The 19291-nt window shown below is 34.9% G+C and overlaps 2 protein-coding genes across 2 annotated transcripts; one reads left to right on the plus strand and one right to left on the minus strand.

Annotated features, from left to right (window-relative positions):
- Positions 1-2843: 2843 nt before the first annotated feature.
- Positions 2844-4611, plus strand: LOC130497237 (uncharacterized). The gene is made up of 3 exons (XM_056990135.1): positions 2844-3749; positions 3938-4505; positions 4577-4611. The coding sequence occupies exons 1-3, from the start codon at positions 2844-2846 to the stop codon at positions 4609-4611; spliced, it is 1509 nt and encodes a 502-aa protein (XP_056846115.1).
- A 2795-nt stretch (positions 4612-7406) lies between these two features.
- LOC130497444 (uncharacterized) lies at positions 7407-9046 on the minus strand. Its single transcript, XM_056990231.1, has 2 exons — positions 8833-9046; positions 7407-8009 (listed from the first exon to the last, which is right to left on the minus strand). The coding sequence occupies exon 2, from the start codon at positions 8003-8005 to the stop codon at positions 7547-7549; it is 459 nt and encodes a 152-aa protein (XP_056846211.1). The 5' UTR covers positions 8006-8009; positions 8833-9046; the 3' UTR covers positions 7407-7546.
- Positions 9047-19291: the final 10245 nt, after the last annotated feature.

Below are 19291 nucleotides of genomic sequence, written 5' to 3' on the forward strand. Positions count from 1 at the left end.
TTTTTTTCTTGGTTTTTAAGGTTTCTAACTAATATGATTATGAGCTCATGACAAATGGAAATAAATATTTTAAGATTGTGACATATGTCAAAAAAATTCATAAATATAAAAAATTTAATAAGAATATTTGATAGTAATTTTTTTAATTTTAAAATCCCAGTTTTTCAAAGTATATATATGAAAGTAATTATTTTAAAAATAAATCTTAATTTTCCTTTCTTAAAATCCTGAAAAATAAAAGAACAATACTGAAACAGGTCATGTATATATTTTTTTGGTTAAGCTATTGTGGAATCTTTAATGGAAGTAAGTTTCTAAGAATCTATCTTTATGTGTGTGCAGATGGATTTGGTGTGGCTGACATGGAGTTTTCAGAGAAACAGAGAAACGAAGAAGAAGATATTAGCCCTGTTCTTTTATCTGACGCCGCGATCGGCGGTTCCGACAAAATAAATACACTACGACGGAGGCAAATCTGACGAAAAATCTGGAGGCACGTATCATTAAGCAGGAGAACATTCTGGCCACAATAAGAAAATGGGATGACGCTGGAGGCTTGATTGGGCTGGCGAAGAGAACGTGGCCAGAACTAGAAAATAGAAAACCAGAGGAAATCTGACAAAAAATGGAGTTTCATCTTAGAATTTTTGGTGTGATTTCTTTTGCTCATGTTTTGAAGTGAAGTGACGGCAACGGTACACGAGGTGGTTGTTTTGGTCATCTTTTGAACAATTAGCTAATGGTTGTTTATTTTGTTTCTAGTTCTAATGGTTTGTTTGTGTTTCTAATGTTTTAGGTACTTTGCTTTTAGACTTTGGTTTAAAACTATTTAAAATATCTGGTTTTGAACTGGTTTTAACAATCTAAGAGTCAAAGGCTCTTCTTAAGTGAGTACCTTCGGTCATAAATTTTGTTGCTTCTATTTTCTTAGGATTTATCTGTCTAGTAATCAAGAGCAAAACAGTTATAAAGATTAAAGGCCCAAAAAATATTAAAGCTAAAGAATCGTAACTACTAACTACGTACTTCTCATACGGTTTCTTTGAAATTTTAGACTATTTATAATTAATGCAAAATAAATAAATATTAGATAAATGTTCCTATACTATGTAAATCATATAGTACAGGAATACTAGACGTTTATAATTATATCTTGAATTCGTCTGTGCAGGAAATTTAAACGAATTGCCAGAATAAACATGTACTCGAGCCTGGTCAATAAAATCTTATACTATGTAAATCATAACCGACAACATGTTGTCAGCAACAAAGGCATTTAATACGTTGATAACTGAAATCGAAAACCGAAATTGACCGGTACTGCGATTAGAAATTTGTGCGTTTGCAGGATTGTGTAAGAGAAAAAATAATGTTATAATCTTGAACACCTTGATAGGTATTGACTGACAAACCATACAACACATGTTCATTCGTAGTTTCTTAAGAAAACTATATTTGTTCGTTCAATATAGTTTTACAATATGATAATAAACGTCCAATATTCCTGTACTATATGACATATATATATAGTATAGGAAAAAGTAGATAGAGTGTAGTGGTAGGAAATGTAGTAGTACTTCAATGTAATAATAGTATAGGACATGTAATATATAATATTAATAATATAGGACATGATTTATATTATTTACATAGTATAGGAGACGTAGATAATATACTTATTTCTGGTATTGGACAAATTATAAACAGGAATTCTGCCAAAAAAGTAGGAAATTTACACGAATTGCCAGAATGTTTATGTACTCGAGCCTATTATTAAGACTATTCTCATTATACTACTGCATTCTTTTTGTTTCCATTTATTCCAAAAAAACTCAATCCATTTATACTATATAAAGAAATATTTTTACTACTGCATTCTTTAAGTAGAAAGAAATATTTTTACTACTGCATTCTTTTTGTTTCCATTTATTCGAGAGGAATTATTGGAATGAAATGATTTTTTAATTCCACATCACTGGTAGTTTTATTTGGGAATCAATAGAAATTGACCGTTCCATATACTTTTATTCCAAAAAAACTCAATCCAGTTGCAACCTATATTTTTTTTTTTTTATTTCTACAATAGAGTTTATTTATATATATATTATTTATAATATTGTTCGTGGATATATTATATACTATTTTTTAATTCCATCTTCCATAATATTAATTTTAGTTGGAAATCATTCAAACAAACATTTCTTAAATAAACATTTCTAATGGTTACTGAGATTAGACTATTTTAAATAGAAAACAATTTTTGTTACACAGTATAGCATTCATAAATTAATAAAAAGTTAAAGAACATACTTTTTATTGACCAATAAAAAGACGGACTTTTGATGTCGCCGGGGATAAAAAAAATTACCTCGGAGGAGAGAGGGTAGGTGTGGAGGAGCGATAGCGTATAACTTCGCTTGCGTACTGTACCACCGTTCGAAAGCGAAAAAAACTTCGGTAGGTTTTTGATTTTGTAGTCGTGTTATAGATAAGTAGGTCAAATCTATGTGAAGGTTTTACCTTTATGAGTTAGTAGCTGGTTGTGGTAGTTTTAGGGGATTGGTTATAGATGACATTACTCGGATGGGGTAGTGTAGATGGTTTCCGATGGAAGAAACACGGTGGTGGATGGGTGTGAGATGGGTAAAAGGAAGTGTGAGTATGTAGCGATAGTGAGATTCGAAATAGGATAGAACTGTTCTCTTTTATAGCTTCTTTTAGCTGTTTGTAAGTGTATAAGAATTCAATAATGAATGAATTGGGACTTGTACTGTTATATTTTATTTAATTGGAAAGTACTATAGAGATTTGCTAATGTCTGTTTGTGACGGTGGGAATGTAGGATGGAGGAGTTCCGACTACCAGAACGCATTTTTTTGCGTGGCTTAGAACCGTCTGGGAACCGGAACCGAGTGAATAAATACTTCAACTTGAAGTGGATAAATGTAATTAGAACAGCCCTTGAAACAGATGATCTGGTTCTGTTGGAGGAGTCTCAGTTTGGCCAACTACTGAAAATGGGGAACCACACTTTCTCGGTAATGTTTGTCCACTATCTACTGTCGCGGCAGCTTGTCACCCAGAAGGAATACGAAATGTGGTGGCTCTTTGCGGGGAAGCCAATACGCTACGGTATACAAGAGTTTGCTCTTGTAACTGGTCTCCTGTGTGGTGATGAAGAATCGAGTGGAAGAAAAGGTGGTGAGAACAAGAGGAAGAAGGGCAGGGGAAATGAGATAGAGAAAGACGAAAGAGGACCCGTTTGGAAAGAGTTATTTGGGGATATGTCGAAGGTTACAGTGCCTTGGATTCTGGACAATCTTTCGGAGGGGAAAAATTACAAAACCCCAGAGATTCGACTGAAGCTGGCTCTTCTTGTACTCGTTGAAGGCATATTGTGCGTGACGAGTGCTCTATGCCTTGTCCGACCTGACGTGGTGGAGAAGGTTAGGGATGTGGAGGGGTTTTTGAGACATCCGTGGGGTAGAGAATCTTTTCTACTGACCGTTCCATCGGCGAAGGAGAGGACTGCTGGTAAGTACGCACAAGAGACTATAGCCATACAAGGATTTGCCCATGCAATGGTCCTAGTCACGGTTTGTTGTTGCCCTGAAATCATTTTACCTAAAGGCGAGGTTGATCCTCCGTTGGCTGCCGATTTACCCATTGAAGACCTCGTAAAGTTTGTAGCTTCGATGAACTTGACGATCGAGCCCAAGTCTGCCCAGATATTGGACAAGAAAGGGGTGGTATGTTGTAGGCATAATGATCATTATATTGTTGCGTAAGTAGGAACTTGAAATTATTTATTAGGAACTTGAAGTGGACATATATAGGAACTTGAAATTATTTATTACAAAAGTATGCATAACGCCATTTTCCTAGTTCGCTTCGACAATTTTGTATACTGTGTCGTCCTCATATGTGCTTGTTGTAGGTTAAGGTGCGGTCACTTCTATGCTATGGACTTGAAAGGCCTCGTTTGACTATTTCTAAGGCGGTTAAGGATCCTGCTGTGGATCACATGGTTCAGTTAATAGTCGAACATTTTCGGTTTGACCTTAACATCTGGCGTGGCGGCGTGAAGTATGAGGTTTTGGAAGGTAGGAAGCGGAAACGTGTTGATAAGAAGGACGTCCCTGAATCGTCTGTTGGCAACTGTAAGGATGAAAATGAAGAAGTTAAATCGGCGCCTCGGCATGAAAATGAAGAAGTTAGCAGGGCGGGTGAGGAGTATGAGGAAAGAGCAGAGACTATGTTTGCGGGGTATGTTGCGGGTTTGAAAGATCATTTCACTAAAGTTGTTGGAGAGCTTAGGGGTGAAATTGGTACTCGTCGGGTCGAGATGCGGGCCCTTGTGAGGGGTGAACTAAGTAACCTTAGGGCAGAGATGCGGTCCCTTGTGGAAGCTATGTGTACGAAATACCGCGGGGAGAAGGGACACGCCAAGGGTGGAGGTGATAGTGGAGAGGCTGACGGGAACGTCCGGCAAAGCAAAAGTAAAGGTTAGTAGGTCTGACTAGTATATTTTTCCCGTTTTCATGCTCTACAATAAAGCTTATGACTTTCATATCAGATCCGGGAGGTGCAACATTTGGTGGAGTCGAGTAGTGTCTATCATGACTCACAAGGGTTTTGTGGGCATTCACGGAGAGTCGTAGGAGTATAAATATAGAGTGGAGTCTGTTGTCTTTATCAATTGTTTGGTCAAGTTGTAGTAGGAGAAGAGAGTCCTTAACGTCTCTGTGTAAACTTGGCTTTTCTATCAGTACAATCTGTGTTACCTTTATTCTTAAGAGTTCTTACAAAAGAGATAAGTAATCCTTATCAACTTGGAATCAGAGCTTGTAGATCCAAAAGACAAGCTCTAATAACACTTAACTTAATTAAGTAATCCTCAATTGTTATAACACTTACGTTTTTTGTACAAAATTGATGATTTCATAGTAACGGAGCAAAGACATATAAACATAAACAAGTGGTACCACTGAGATAACTGTATTTATTATGTGGTACCACTGAGATAACTGTATTTAGTTTACAAAACAGAATAAGAACAACAGTTTCAAAAATACCCAAAAACACTAAAATATCCGAAGAACCTTAGAAAAATCCGACAATTTACCCAAAAATCAGTATGACAACATAAAAACATGATTGGTATGTTATATCGAGTATGAGAACACAGAAACATGATTGGTACTATGTTACTATGTTACCAGTACAAACATGAGAAGACTTCATGACGACTTCGGAAGACTTTATAATGACGTCAGACGACTTTGGGAAGACTTATGGAAGACTTATCAAAGACTTAAGAAAGACTTTCATTTTATAAAATTATAAACAAATTCTAATGACACAATATGTCTATAGGCGTGAAAGAAAGACACAATGTGTCTGTTATTGTAACTCTCTCAATAATAAATGTCTAGTTGTTCTTTATTATATGAATGTACATAGTATAGGAAATGTAGTAGTACTTCAATGTAATAATAGTATAGGACATAGTTGATTGATCTGATTTTCATAGTATAGGAGAAGTATAAATAGTATAGTGATTTCTGGCATTAGACAAATTACATTGTCCTGTTAAAATCATAAATTAATAGTTTATCTATGTATATATTTTATATAAATACAAACTTTTTTTTGACATCATATAAGCAAACTAAACATTATATTACATTTTTGAAGTGATTGAAGTGATTTGATTAATTTGTAAAGAGTATCCAACCAATTTTATCAAAACAATTTATTCAGCATCTTCAGAGTATTCTAACTGCAATTTAAAACCCCCTTATTTCTAACAAAATAGCCAAAAACATTTATATTGCCCTTTAAATATTGCATAATAGTATTTATATTATGGTATCATATATCTTTGAAATAAAAATAAACCAAATGGGTACCTTAATTTCAAAAATAAAAATGATATATTTACAAACTTTAATTATATATAATTTCTAAATAACTATTATACCAAAAATATTGTTTATAAACCGAATGACCCAAAAATGTAATCCAAAATATCAAAATATTATTTGAATTATCCGATATTTGTATCTTAACAACCTAATATTTGACCTAAAACTTCAAATTATCATACATTTTCTTATCTATAAATACATAATTACCCAATAACCAAAATCTAACTGGAACTAAATTGGACCCTTTTTCATATTAGCCAGTTGACTTGACAAAGATCCAGAACAATCTTATACTATTTTTTTAAAAAAATTATTAAATCCAAAATATCAAAATATTATTTGAATTATCCGATATTTGTATCATACATTTTCTTATCTATAAATACATAATTACCCAATAACCAAAATCTAACTGGAACTAAATTGGACCCTTTTTCATATTAGCCAATTGTAAATCATATAGTACATGTCCTCTACTATTATTACATTGAAGTACTACTCCATTTCCTATACTAAAGTAACAAAAATATATATGTAAATATTTCATATTAGCCAGTTGACTTGACAAAGTTATATATTTCGCAAATTAAATCCTCTACTGCTAAAGTGTTACCATTTGTGTTACAAAAATGTTTTCCTGCGATTACTCATTCCTTTTGATGTTATTCCATAACTGCTACCATTCCAATGTTGACATTCCATTTTTTCTAATTCCATTCATTCAGAGCATTCATAAAATCTGTTTCCAGTTACAGCCATAATATTGTGATCTCATTAACAGTCAGTGGCGGAGGCAGTTAAATGTGATATGAGTTATATAACCCATGTGCAACCACAAAGAGAAAGAACACAATTTGCAATGAAACAAGTGCGATGAGAAAGATGTGAAACGTTTGGACCTTATGACGACTCGTACACAACTTTCAGAACTGATTTTTAGAACGTATGTAATTATATAAATTTATATCTGAAATAATCAAATAGATAAATCCCTTAAAATATATATTTTTAATTTTTACAGTCTTCATACGAAATTCTCTTATAATTTATTTAGTTATACTATAGAATAAATATTTGTTTAGGATAATTTATATTTTCTTGTTGTGTTTAAAAATATACTTTAGCATTACATCTATATTCGGCTATAGCTTGTTGGATTTTATAAGTAATTATTTTATTAAATTGTATACATGGTTTACGAATTTAAATACCTTTTAATGGTGACTGATATTTTAAATGATTTTTTTTTTTCAAAATCAAATAAGTTAATTTATTAATTTAATATAATTTTTCTATCTAGTCTATATAGTACTTCTATTTAGTTCATATAGTTCATTAAGTTCATGTATAATTGTTGATTCGGGTTACAACAAAGTTTTCGCAAGTATAAAAACGCTCTTGGGGTGTTATTATAACTCCAGAGACTGCCAAGTTACTTCTGGTGAGAGAATTGACTGAACTGTGCCAGTAATCGCAGTTCGAGTTGAGTAAAGCTATTAGATTGTTAAAACTTAAAATCAGTTCGGAAAGCAAAGTATCTAAAACATTAGAAACACAAGCAAAGATCCTAAGATGAAACTCCATTTTCCGTAGGAAAACAAGCTGATCTTTCTTGTTTAATCCACGCTTAAATTCTTCAGCATCTCTCCCACATTGGACAACACATTTCCTACTATTGTGATTGTGGCTGAGGCAGACAAGCTCGCAGAAGAGGATGAGGCAGACGAGCTTGCCTGCATGGATGATGAGGCAGAAGAGGATGATGAGGCAGACGAACTTGCCTGCATGGATCTGTGCCACCATTGGAAGTAGTCGCACGGGATACACTTGTAGTAGAGTTTGCCAGGATTTCTTTCACTGTTACTACGAAACAGAAGTGTTGGTTTGCTACAGTATGGACAAGCTATATCCGGAAAATATAGTTCCCTGGACAACTCAACATCAGGGCATTTCTTCGCCTTGCATTGCAGAACCAACCTGCCATTCCTGGGTTTGAAGACGCGATCTGGTTTTGAATCACAACGGCATGACGCCCGGTTAAATGATAGTTCTTCGGGGCTTTTAAATTGAGACATTATCCTGTAAAATACAATACATGGAAGTAACATTAACAAGTCACAAGACAGTTGTCTTAGTCTCACAAGTACTGTTATGTTTTTTTTACTATAATCTTGGGTTATTGAAACTTGTTTCTTCTATGTATTGTTTTAATCTTGAAACATCTTGAAACTTTATTATTATAATCTTCCCTTATACATGGAACCCTTATATGTTTTGTATTAAGGGGTAGTTACATAACTCTGAAAGATTATAATAATAAAGTTTCAAGATATTTAAATCTAAAAAATGAAAACCCACATAATAAAAGCACAGTGAAACTTGAAACGAGAGCTAAGCACATGTTTAACAGTTAGGAATATTCCTAACTCACATAGAGAAAGGTTCCAGCACTACGAGAGCAAATAAACTTATATTTAAAAGAAACAAAAAGAATAAAGAGTACGTTAGAGACGACCTTCTCTTAAATAAACACGGTTTCGTGTATATTGCTTTCATTAATATAGGAACACAAATGAACATCTCTCTATGAACACAACAAGAGTCTAAAGCTCATTAATCTATGAACACAAATAAACATCTCTCTATGTCCACAATGATTTTTCTATGAACACAACAAGAAATCTAAAGCTCATTAATCCGCAGTATTGGCCTACGAACACAAATGAACTGATTTATGAACACAAATGAACATCTCTCTATGAACACAAATGAACCTTTGTATTATAGCTCATCAAACACAAATGAACATTTGAGATCTCTCTATGAACAAACCCACAAACAAACTCGACAGAGAACAGAGAACAGACCCACAAACAAACTCGACAGAGAACAGAGAACAGACCCACAGAGATGACGATACGGCGAGAGAGACACGGCGAGAGAGACGGCGAGAGAGACGGTGAGAGAGACACGGCGAGAGAGATGGCGAGAGAGAGAGATACGGCGAGAGAGATGGCGAGAGAGACACGGCGAGAGAGATGGCGAGAGAGACGGCGAGAGAGATGGCGAGAGAGACGGCGAGAGAGATGGCGAGAGAGCGACGGTGAGGTGAGAGCTTCAAGGTCCTTTCATGGTGGCGAGAGAGAAGATGAGATTTGAGAGGTCGGCAGAGAGAGAGAGAGAGCGATGAGACTGAAAAAAATTAATGAAATTAGGTTTGTAATATCTGAGTTTTATCAAGGGCAATATCGACATTTCGCATTTAGACTGAACCAGTTCCAGCCAAATGATCCAATTCAGTTCAGTCAACAGGTTTGCAGAATTAAAACTAAATTTTCGAAAGTCATTCAACCGAACAATTTGAATGAATCGTACTTTTTGTGTCTAGATGAACAAAGTGTTGGAACTCGTTTTTGAAGAAATGGTTTAAGACCATTTTTCGGTAAGTTTTCGGGCGAAGACGTTCGTCGAAATAACCGAATGTTTGACACTATATAATAGTGTATTCGAATGTCAAAATAGAAGTTCATTTGAATAAGAAATGGAGTGTAAAGTGAGTGTTTTACAAAGGTTGTAAACTTGAATTTGGCTAAATATAAAATTAGCAAATGTCTCACTTTAAAATATTTGGGATTAAATTTAAATTTGTTAGTTGGACATTATGTCTAATAACTTATTTTATGATTATCTTATATTTATTTAAATATAAAAGATTTAAACCCATTAAAAGATTATTGTTGTTTAACCTAGTCAAACTTACAATATCTTTTTCTTGAATGCACGTTATCAAAATGGTTACAAGAAATCAATGTCCCTTTGTAACATTTGACGTGATTCAATGCTCCAAATACAACAACTTATCAGGAGGAAAGGGAACTGCATCAAAAATGGAACTTTTTAAGAGAAATAGAGGAGTTATTTTTTAGACAAAAGTCTAACTACGTACTTCTCATACGGTTTCTTTGAAATTTTAGTTGTTCTTCACTAACATATGATCCATTAAACGTCAAGAGAAGAAATGTTTTAAGATTTCAGCCCCATTTGAGTATTTTTTAGATTGTAGTTCGGGTTTGGTTCGAATCTTTGCGGGTTCAGTTTCAGTTCGGATAATCCAATTCAATTATTTTAAAAATTTGAAAATTTGTTTTTGGGTGAGAAACTAAAAGAAAGTTACTTCCGTTTTTATGATTTGTTTCCTAATATTCTGGACCATATAAAATCTATTTTCTAACGATAGACGTTCAGGTACCTATTCGGGTTCGGTTCGGATCTATATGGGTTTCGGATTTTTGATTTCAAAGATTTCAGCCCCATTTGAGTATTTTTTTGATTGTAGTTCGGGTTTGGTTCGGATCTTTGCGGGTTCAGTTCCAGTTCGGATAATCCAATTCAATTATTTTAAAAATTTGAAAATTTTAATATATGCTTTAAATTTCTCAAAATCTATAAATAAAATAATATATCACACAAAATCTATAAATAAAATAATATATTACATATAAATTTGAATAGCATATGTCAAAATACTTAAATGAACATATAAATTGTTTGGTTTGAATATTTGGATTGCGAATCAATAAATATTTTAAGTACTTTTAGTGTTTTGAGTATATTTGAGCTATTTTGAACATGTATTTTTTATTATTTGTATATATTTTTAAGTATTTTGGACAACTTATGTTACATATTTTGAATGTTTTATTGTACATTAAATATAAAAGTAATTAATATATATAAGTATATAAATTTATTTCGGATATAATCAGGTATCCGAAATACTTCGGTTCGGGTTTGGTTTAAGTTCTTTCTAAGTTTTCACAATTTATCTTTTAATAAAACACCTACTTAGGTTTAGAAATAAAATGTGGGAAATTAAAATTGTTATCATATATGAAACTTACCGTTTAGTGAAACCACATTGTTTCCTTCAGTTCTTTTGTTTAAGACAAAATCTTAAAATTGTTGTTGGTGGACTCGAACCCACACACTCTTGGACTTAACAGGGGTGACTTTTGCCACTGGGCTAGTGAGACTTTTTGAAAGATTAGATACAAATTTCTTTTTATTGATGAAAAGACGTGGATGTTTGAAATTAAACAAAACATAACCCTAATTTCTCATAAACTCAAAAAATTCTCTAAAAACTTTTGAAAAATATTTAAATTTCCAAAAAATTGAAAATAATTATTTTTTGTAAATTTAATTTTGAAATTAAAAATAAACCTTTTCTTTCTTTAAAAATCAAAAATCTTCCAAAATTTTCTTTTTAAAAAAATCCAAAATCAAAGAAAATACAAAAAAATTAAGTTACAATTATCGGCTAAAAATTAATTTTTCTAAAAAGTTGAAAATTTTGGAACACCAAAGGTCAGAACCTAATTTTAGGTTGATGTAATCCTTTAGGCAAAGGTCATAACCTAATTTTAATTCAAATTTGCTAGACTTGAGAATTAAACTGCCAGACTTAAGAAGTAAGCTGCCAGACTTGATATTTGAGCGCCAAACTTGAAACTTGAGGGCCTAAGAGTGAATTTCGTGCAACTTCAACTTGAGAGGCAAATTTGAATTAAAATTAGGTTCTGACCTTTGGAGAGAGAGGTTGGACAAGTAGGGATTAAAAGCACATATTGGAGAGAAGAAAAATAGCTGTTAGGAGTAGTCACTATCAGATTCAATATATTTGATGCGTAATCCTGAGTTTTTTTTCCTTAGCTGATATAATTATTAATGCTTTTCCAGACGATGGTTGCTTGTGGTGATCTTGGAGCTGAACTTCCCCTTGAAAAGCTAAGTACAAGACTTGTCCTCCATCTTCATCATTTGAAAGAAACCAAAACAGCTGCATTTATTAAATTGGCTACTCGGCTCCGGACTAGAACTTTCTTTCGCCCCCTCTCTAGCCTTACAGCCTATGAGGATTATACATGTATCACTTTTCACGGGCCAAACCCAAAAACAACTCACATATTTGGCAATTGCATCCTTGATTGTGACCCCAAAGAAATGTGAGGAAGCGCAACGGGCAAAGAAATGGAAAGATAGGCTCGAGATATTAGTAGGACTGAAACAAGCATGTCAAATGGAAAGAGTGTTGACATGAAAGCATACAAGACAAGTTGACTATATGAAGGAACTATATAGTTGGCTATATAGTATGGGAAGCAAGTATGGCTATATAGTATGGGAAGCAAGTATGGCTATATAGTATAGGAGGCAAGGAAACGAGGTGAAGCATAGTAACCTGCCAGACTTCAGGAGAATATGCCGGACTTGAGTGCTAGAGTTGAGTGCCAGGCTGGAAGAATATGACTGTTGGAGATTTGAATTCAAATAATTTGAATTCAAATAATGTGACTGTTAGATCTGAGCTCATCCTTGTAACCAATGTGTAATTACTTGTCATCTCTCTCTAACATGCCTATAAATTATTCTTGTAATGTTCTGAAAATGAATCAAGGAAATACTTTTCCTCTTTCACTCTCTCTCTCTATCTCACTAGTTCTCACTCTTTCTCTCTCTTGTTCTTCACTTAGATCACTCTGTTCTTCATTTCCTTTCATGGTATCAGAGCTTTAAGCTCCTGGTTACCTCAATTACTTCCGCAAGCTTACTCTATTTCTTTCTTATTCTTGATTCTCTGTCTCTATTTCTTTCACAAACCCTTCTTCTACAGATTTCTTTTATCCAGTGGATAATAGATCTGGTTTTTTTTTTTCTTTTTACTTTTAGTTTTCTTGAGAATTTTCTTGAATTTTCTTGGCTGTGTTCACTCTGTTCTTGGTTGTCTTGTTAAAGATGGAGCACTACAGAGCAGTTCACATTCCAGTCACACTCAAGGGACCAGGAAACTACATTACCTGGTCTAGAATGACCAGAGCAGCCCTTGGAGGAAGAGGTCTTTGGGAGCATGTTACTTCAAGTTCAGCTCCAAAGCAGATCACCCAAGGAGAAGATGGCAAGGAGATTGTAGTGGTGGATGAAGGCAAATGGGGCCAGGAAGATCTCATGGTGCTGTCCATCTTGCATAGCTCTCTTGATGGTCCTCTTATGGACACTTACTCACATTGTGAAACTCCAAAACAGTTGTGGGATACTCTGCAAAGAGTGTATGGTAACACTTCAAACCTCACCAGAATCTATGAAGTGAAGAGAGCCATCAACACCTTGCAGCAAGAAGAAGGAGACTTCACCAAACACCTTGGGAAGTATAGTCAGCTATGGTCTGAGCTGGAGATGCTAAGGCCAAGCTCTCATGACCCTGAGATACTTGAAGCTAGGCGTGAGCAAGACAAGATCTTTGGACTGCTTCTCACAAAGAGAGGGTCAATACCTTAGTAGGCTTTTTACATGTATCAACATGTGTTCTTTCTCGGGTTGTTTGGTGGTGTTTTGGGTTGCTTTTTGGAAACATGCGTTTCAGAAAAAGAGAGGGTCAATACCTTAGTAGGCTTTTTACATGTATCAACATATGTGTTCTTTCTCGGGTTGTTTGGTGGTGTTTTGGGTTGCTTTTTGGAAACATGCGTTTCAGAAAAAACTAGTTATATGACCATGACATTTAAAACATGTATTTCAGAGGGAATACAAAATATCAATGTCCTACGCCTATTCCCGAAGATAACCTTTAAACATAAACATACATTTATGTTTACAGTGTAAAGTTGTCTCCGTTCTTCTCGAATGCCAAGATAATGGTCAGGTTCTTTAGAAACTATACGAACAAAGGAGAAGATGAATTATCAGCCATCGAAACAAAACGAAGTTTTTTTTCCTTAGCTGATATAATTATTAATGCTTTTCCAGACGATGGTTGCTTGTGGTGATCTTGGAGCTGAACTTCCCCTTGAAAAGCTAAGTACAAGACTTGTCCTCCATCTTCATCATTTGAAAGAAACCAAAACAGCTGCATTTATTAAATTGGCTACTCGGCTCCGGACTAGAACTTTCTTTCGCCCCCTCTCTAGCCTTACAGCCTATGAGGATTATACATGTATCACTTTTCACGGGCCAAACCCAAAAACAACTCACATATTTGGCAATTGCATCCTTGATTGTGACCCCAAAGAAATGTGAGGAAGCGCAACGGGCAAAGAAATGGAAAGATAGGCTCGAGATATTAGTAGGACTGAAACAAGCATGTCAAATGGAAAGAGAGGGTCAATACCTTAGTAGGCTTTTTACATGTATCAACATGTGTTCTTTCTCGGGTTGTTTGGTGGTGTTTTGGGTTGCTTTTTGGAAACATGCGTTTCAGAAAAAGAGAGGGTCAATACCTTAGTAGGCTTTTTACATGTATCAACATATGTGTTCTTTCTCGGGTTGTTTGGTGGTGTTTTGGGTTGCTTTTTGGAAACATGTGTTTCAGAAAAAAACTAATTATATGACCATGACATTTAAAACATGTATTTCAGAGGGAATACAAAATATCAATGTCTTACGCCTATTCCCGAAGATAACCTTTAAACATAAACGTACATTTATGTTTACAGTGTAAAGTTGTCTCCGTTCTTCTCGAATGCCAAGATAATGGTCAGGTTCTGTAGAAACTATACGAACAAAGGAGAAGATGAATTATCAGCCATCGAAACAAAACGAGTCAAACGAGGGACATCAGGTCACTGAAACATCAAAAATCTTTTTTTCAGAAAAAAAAACACACATGCAAATGCTCGAACGTGGGTGGCTAAAAAACTAAAAGTACATTCAGATAATAAAGAACAGACACTGCATTTTAGGCATGAGTATCAAAGAAGTATCTGTTTAATACCAAAGATTGATACTCCAGAATCGTTTAAACATCTGATAAAAGGTCTCTTAGACAAAAAAAACAAAACAAAAAAACTTCTCTAGTGTTAGTTGTTCTTATAAATGTCTGGCAAACTCCTCAATTTGTTTGCGCTGGTAGGAGGATCCATGTCCGTCTCTCTTTTTTCTCCTGCATTTGACTTATTTTTTCCTGCATTTTTCCTCTTTCTTCCTGCTTCCTCTTTCTTCCTGCTTATATTATAAAATTGTATTACTTGATATAAAACTCAAAAAAATAAAAATAAAGTATCAAGAACAGTTATGATCAAGAACAGTTATGATTACTTACTAGGCATAAAGGGGCTGGGAGATAATCTAATAGGTGGTCTCCTCTTGCGATCACCTCTTCGAAGGTTCACCTCATTCATTACGTTCATGACCACATCATCTTCGTACTCCTCATCATCCTCGTGCTCCTCTGCTTCTCCTTCCTTTTCTTTGTTCTCTTTATCACCTCCTTCAGAGTCACTTATCTCGTTCTGGTCATTAGAATGTCCTCCTCCCCTTTTTAAATCCTGAGAGACCACATAATGCACATTAAACCAAGGGGAGTTCAAAGTTCATTTGTGCTAAAAAAGGAGAATAAACGTCACCTGTGACTCCGGCTGCCCCAGCTCAGACTACACAGTTACGGAGTCCTCTTCATTTTTCTCTTGGCGAGCAGAAGAATCAGAGTCTGAGTCTCTCATCTCGTTCTGGTCATTAGAATGACCTCCTCCCCTATTTAAATCCTGAGAGACCACATAATGCACATTAAACCCAAGGAGTTCGACGTTCATTTGTGCTAAAAAAAGAGAATAAACGTCACCTGTGACTCCCGCTGCTCCGGCTCCGACTCCACAGTTAAGGAGTCCTCTGTTTCTTTGTTCAATTCATTTTGCTCTTGGCGAGCAGAAGAATGAGAGTCGGAGTAACTCATCTCGTTCCGGTCTCTAAAATGACCTCCGCTATTTAAACCCTGAGAGACCACGTTCACTTCATTTTGCTCTTGGCGAGCAGAAGAATGAGAGTCTGAGTAACTCATCTCGTTCGGGTCTCTAAAATGACCTCCGCTATTTAAACCCTGAGAGACCACATAATGGACATCAAACCAAAGGGAGTTCAAAGTTCGTTTGTGCTAAAAAAAAGAGAATGAACGTCACCTGTTGCTCCCACTGCTCCTGCAGCTCCGGCTCCAAACCCTGAGAGACCACATAATGCAAATCAACCAAAGGGAGTTCAACGTTCATTTGTGCTAAAAAAAAGAGAATAAACGTCACCTGTGGTCGCTCCAGCTGCGCCGGCTCCGACAGCTCCGGCTCCACACCCTGAGAGACCACATAATGCACATCAAACCAAAGGGAGTTTGCCGTTTATTTGTGCTAAAAAAAAAGAGAATAGCGTCACCTGTGGCTCCTGCTGCTCCGGCTCCGTGTTCGTCACCTCATCTCGAGCAATTTCACAGATAAACCTTTCATATCGCTTCTCCCACTCCTCAGCCGCAAATTTGTAGAAATTGTTGACACATTTCCAATCTTTGTCTTTGTGTTTGCTTAGATTCTTTCTCTTCACTTTCATCATCTTTGGCAACGATGTTCTGACATCCGACTTCTCCTTTCCTAATTGCTTAAAACATACATCTGGGCGATTATACGCACATTCGTTAAAGCATGAACATGGTGTGCGTGAGAAGACCATAGGCAACTGAGAAGCATACTCCTCCGACAGTATAAGATCACGATTCTTATAAGGCTGCCACACAACCTATAAAATTATTTAGTGAAACATTTAGTTAAAAAGAATATATATTCAATTTATAACGATATATATTTAATTTATATGTATTTAAAAACACAAATAAGAGTTTAAGGTCTTACGCCGCTTTCTTTCATGTTTTGAAGCTTCTTTTGGTAGTATTCCACAGGCTTTACATTCTTTGTGTCTTTATTTGGTTTACACAACGCCTCCATCCACCCCAAAATCAAGGGAAATCCAGATGGTAGGGGATATAGAGTTGATGGCCTCCATCTTCTAAGGCGTGGAAACCGCTCTAATGCAAATACCTATAAGAAAAAGATAAAGAACAAGAATTGTCATTGAACATCATTGATTTATTCTGAATTATATTAATTAAAAGAAAAGACCTTACCGTGAGAGCGAACGAAAAACCACATAAGCTTGTGAATTTCCTAGTGTCCTTCACTTTTCTTAGAGATTCTTTCATATTCGCCAACATAGCTGCTCCCCAAGCATAGCTGTTGACAACATCCAAATTAAGCAGTGGAAGGTACATAGGAGAAAAAGAGCTGCTGTTGTTTGGAAGAATGACTTCTCCCAACAAAAAGAGGAGATAAGCCTTGAAATAAGGCTCTAAGCCAATATCCTCCTCTTGTGGTACCGCCTCAAATGCAAACTTCAATCTTGAGAGATTAATACTGCTACCGGAGTTCATCATTAATGACTCAGCCTTCTCTTCATCTATCTTCAATTCGTTAATGAGTATAACCTTGATGTTTTGACTCTCATATCCTGAAACCTGTATTCAAATTGAGCTTTTGAAATGGAATAACTAAAACTAAAGATATGTTGAAGTAAAAGAAAAGATAAGTACCTGTTTTCCGTCAATTGGAAGACCTGTAATATATAAAACATCTTCTAGACCAAAATCAATATCCATCTTAGGATTCCCAATGACGAAATGATCTCGACTCTCATCATACATCGAGACAAGAGCACTAAGAAGATTACTGTCTTGCCTATAAAGACCATCCTCGATTTTCAAAACCCACCGAAAACATGTGGATTCCACAAGCTTAGACACTCTTGGATCCAATTTCCATGCCAGAAACTTGTTCATATGCATTTTCATTTCAAGCGTTTTGACACTCATGGTGTTTAAAGCAAGTGTTCCTACATAAAAATCAAAAAGTTATCACGGAGAGAATGATCAAAACCCAGAAGCAGAAGCAAGAGATTGCACACAAAATATACGATAGAACACACTTGAGGCCACTCAACCAAGAAAAGGCTGCAGCAATATAAACCACAATTTTCCCTAATTCGATAAATCAATGAAAGCTGAACACTTTTCTCCAGACCCTAAACCATATCCTCCGTTAACTATTCCTCCGTTAACTATTCCCTAAACTCTCTTTATAAAATTCCATACCTAAAACTAGCCGCAACAGCCTAAGACTCTAATTGGTTGAAACAGAGTTCAAAGGAAGGGCAAAAACGCTATACATACCTCTGTTTCCAGAAGCTTGAAGGTAAACCCACAAAAAAGGGTTTTTGTTCTCAAAAGATTCAGATACGAAACTCGAAGTGCGAGTTGACCCGCGAAAAAGCAATTCAAGGGTTTTAGAGTTCGACGCGTGTTTGCTGAAACGGTAAAATAACGGAATTGAAACGAGAAATTGAGAAATGGGGGGGGGGGAGTAATCTTTACAGAAGCGAAGAGGGCACACAGAGCTTTGATCGATTTCGCCGGGAGTAGGATCAAATGCTGGAGTCGGGTCAAATTTTCTAATTAATTTTCATTTTCAGTTTTATTAGCGTTATTTTTTCCTGAAAATCGTGATTTTGTATCACAGACAGACGCAAGAATTAGACACATGCAAAAACTAAGTATAAATTGTTTGATAGTGTTTAAGAGTTTATTAGAGATATATTTTTTTTGTTTTTGATTTTTTAACCTGGTATAGTTTATATGTTTGTGTGTTTGTATAATCATATTTTTGTATGACATGAATTTAATAGAACAGATAACTTTTTAAGTATATTAAATGAATAAAATTTCATAAGTATACACTTGTGTCATATATGTTTGGGATTTTTTTTTTAATTTTTATTCGTAAATTTTGCAATATGTTATCTTTTTACAGTTTCATATATGATAACAATTTTAATTTCCCACATTTTATTTCTAAACCTAAGTAGGTGTTTTATTAAAAGATAAATTGTGAAAATTTAGAAAGAACTTAAACCAAACCCGAAGGTGTTCAAGATTATAACATTATTTTTTCTCTTACACAATCCGGCAAACGCAAAAATTTCTAATCGCAGTACCAGTTAATTTTGGTTTTCGATTTCAGTTATCAACGTATTAAATGCCTTTGTTGCTGACAACGTGTTGTCGGTAATGATTTACATAGTATAGGATTTAATTGACCAGACTCGAGTACATGTTTATTCTGGCAATTCGTGTAAATTTCCTGCACAGACGATTTTACGATATAATTATAAAAGTCTAGTATTCCTGTACTATATGATTTACATAGTATAGGAACAGTTATCTAATATTTATTTATTTTGCATTAATTATAAATAGTCTAAAATTTCAAAGAAACCGTATGAGAAGTACGTAGTTAGTAGTTACGATTCTTTAGCTTTAATATTTTTTTGGGCCTTTAATCTTTGTAATTGTTTTACTCTTGATCACTAGACAGATAAATCCTAAGAAAATGGAAGCAACAAAATTTATGACCGAAGGTAACAGTTAGATACAAAATTAGGGTTTCACTTGACTTACGGAAGACTCACGGATGACGTCTCCTATACAATGTAAATAAAATAAA

Source organism: Raphanus sativus, chromosome 1, assembly GCF_000801105.2.
Source record: "Raphanus sativus cultivar WK10039 chromosome 1, ASM80110v3, whole genome shotgun sequence".
Lineage (NCBI taxonomy): Eukaryota > Viridiplantae > Streptophyta > Magnoliopsida > Brassicales > Brassicaceae > Raphanus > Raphanus sativus.

Coding starts and splice junctions, on each gene's coding strand:
- LOC130497237 (XM_056990135.1), top strand. CDS start 2,844: ATGGAGGAGTTCCGACTACCAGAACGCATTTTTTTGCGTGGCTTAGAA. Junction 3,750..3,937: donor TATTGGACAAGAAAGGGGTG/GTATGTTGTAGG, acceptor TGCTTGTTGTAG/GTTAAGGTGCGGTCACTTCT. Junction 4,506..4,576: donor CCGGCAAAGCAAAAGTAAAG/GTTAGTAGGTCT, acceptor CTTTCATATCAG/ATCCGGGAGGTGCAACATTT.
- LOC130497444 (XM_056990231.1), bottom strand. CDS start 8,005: ATGTCTCAATTTAAAAGCCCCGAAGAACTATCATTTAACCGGGCGTCA.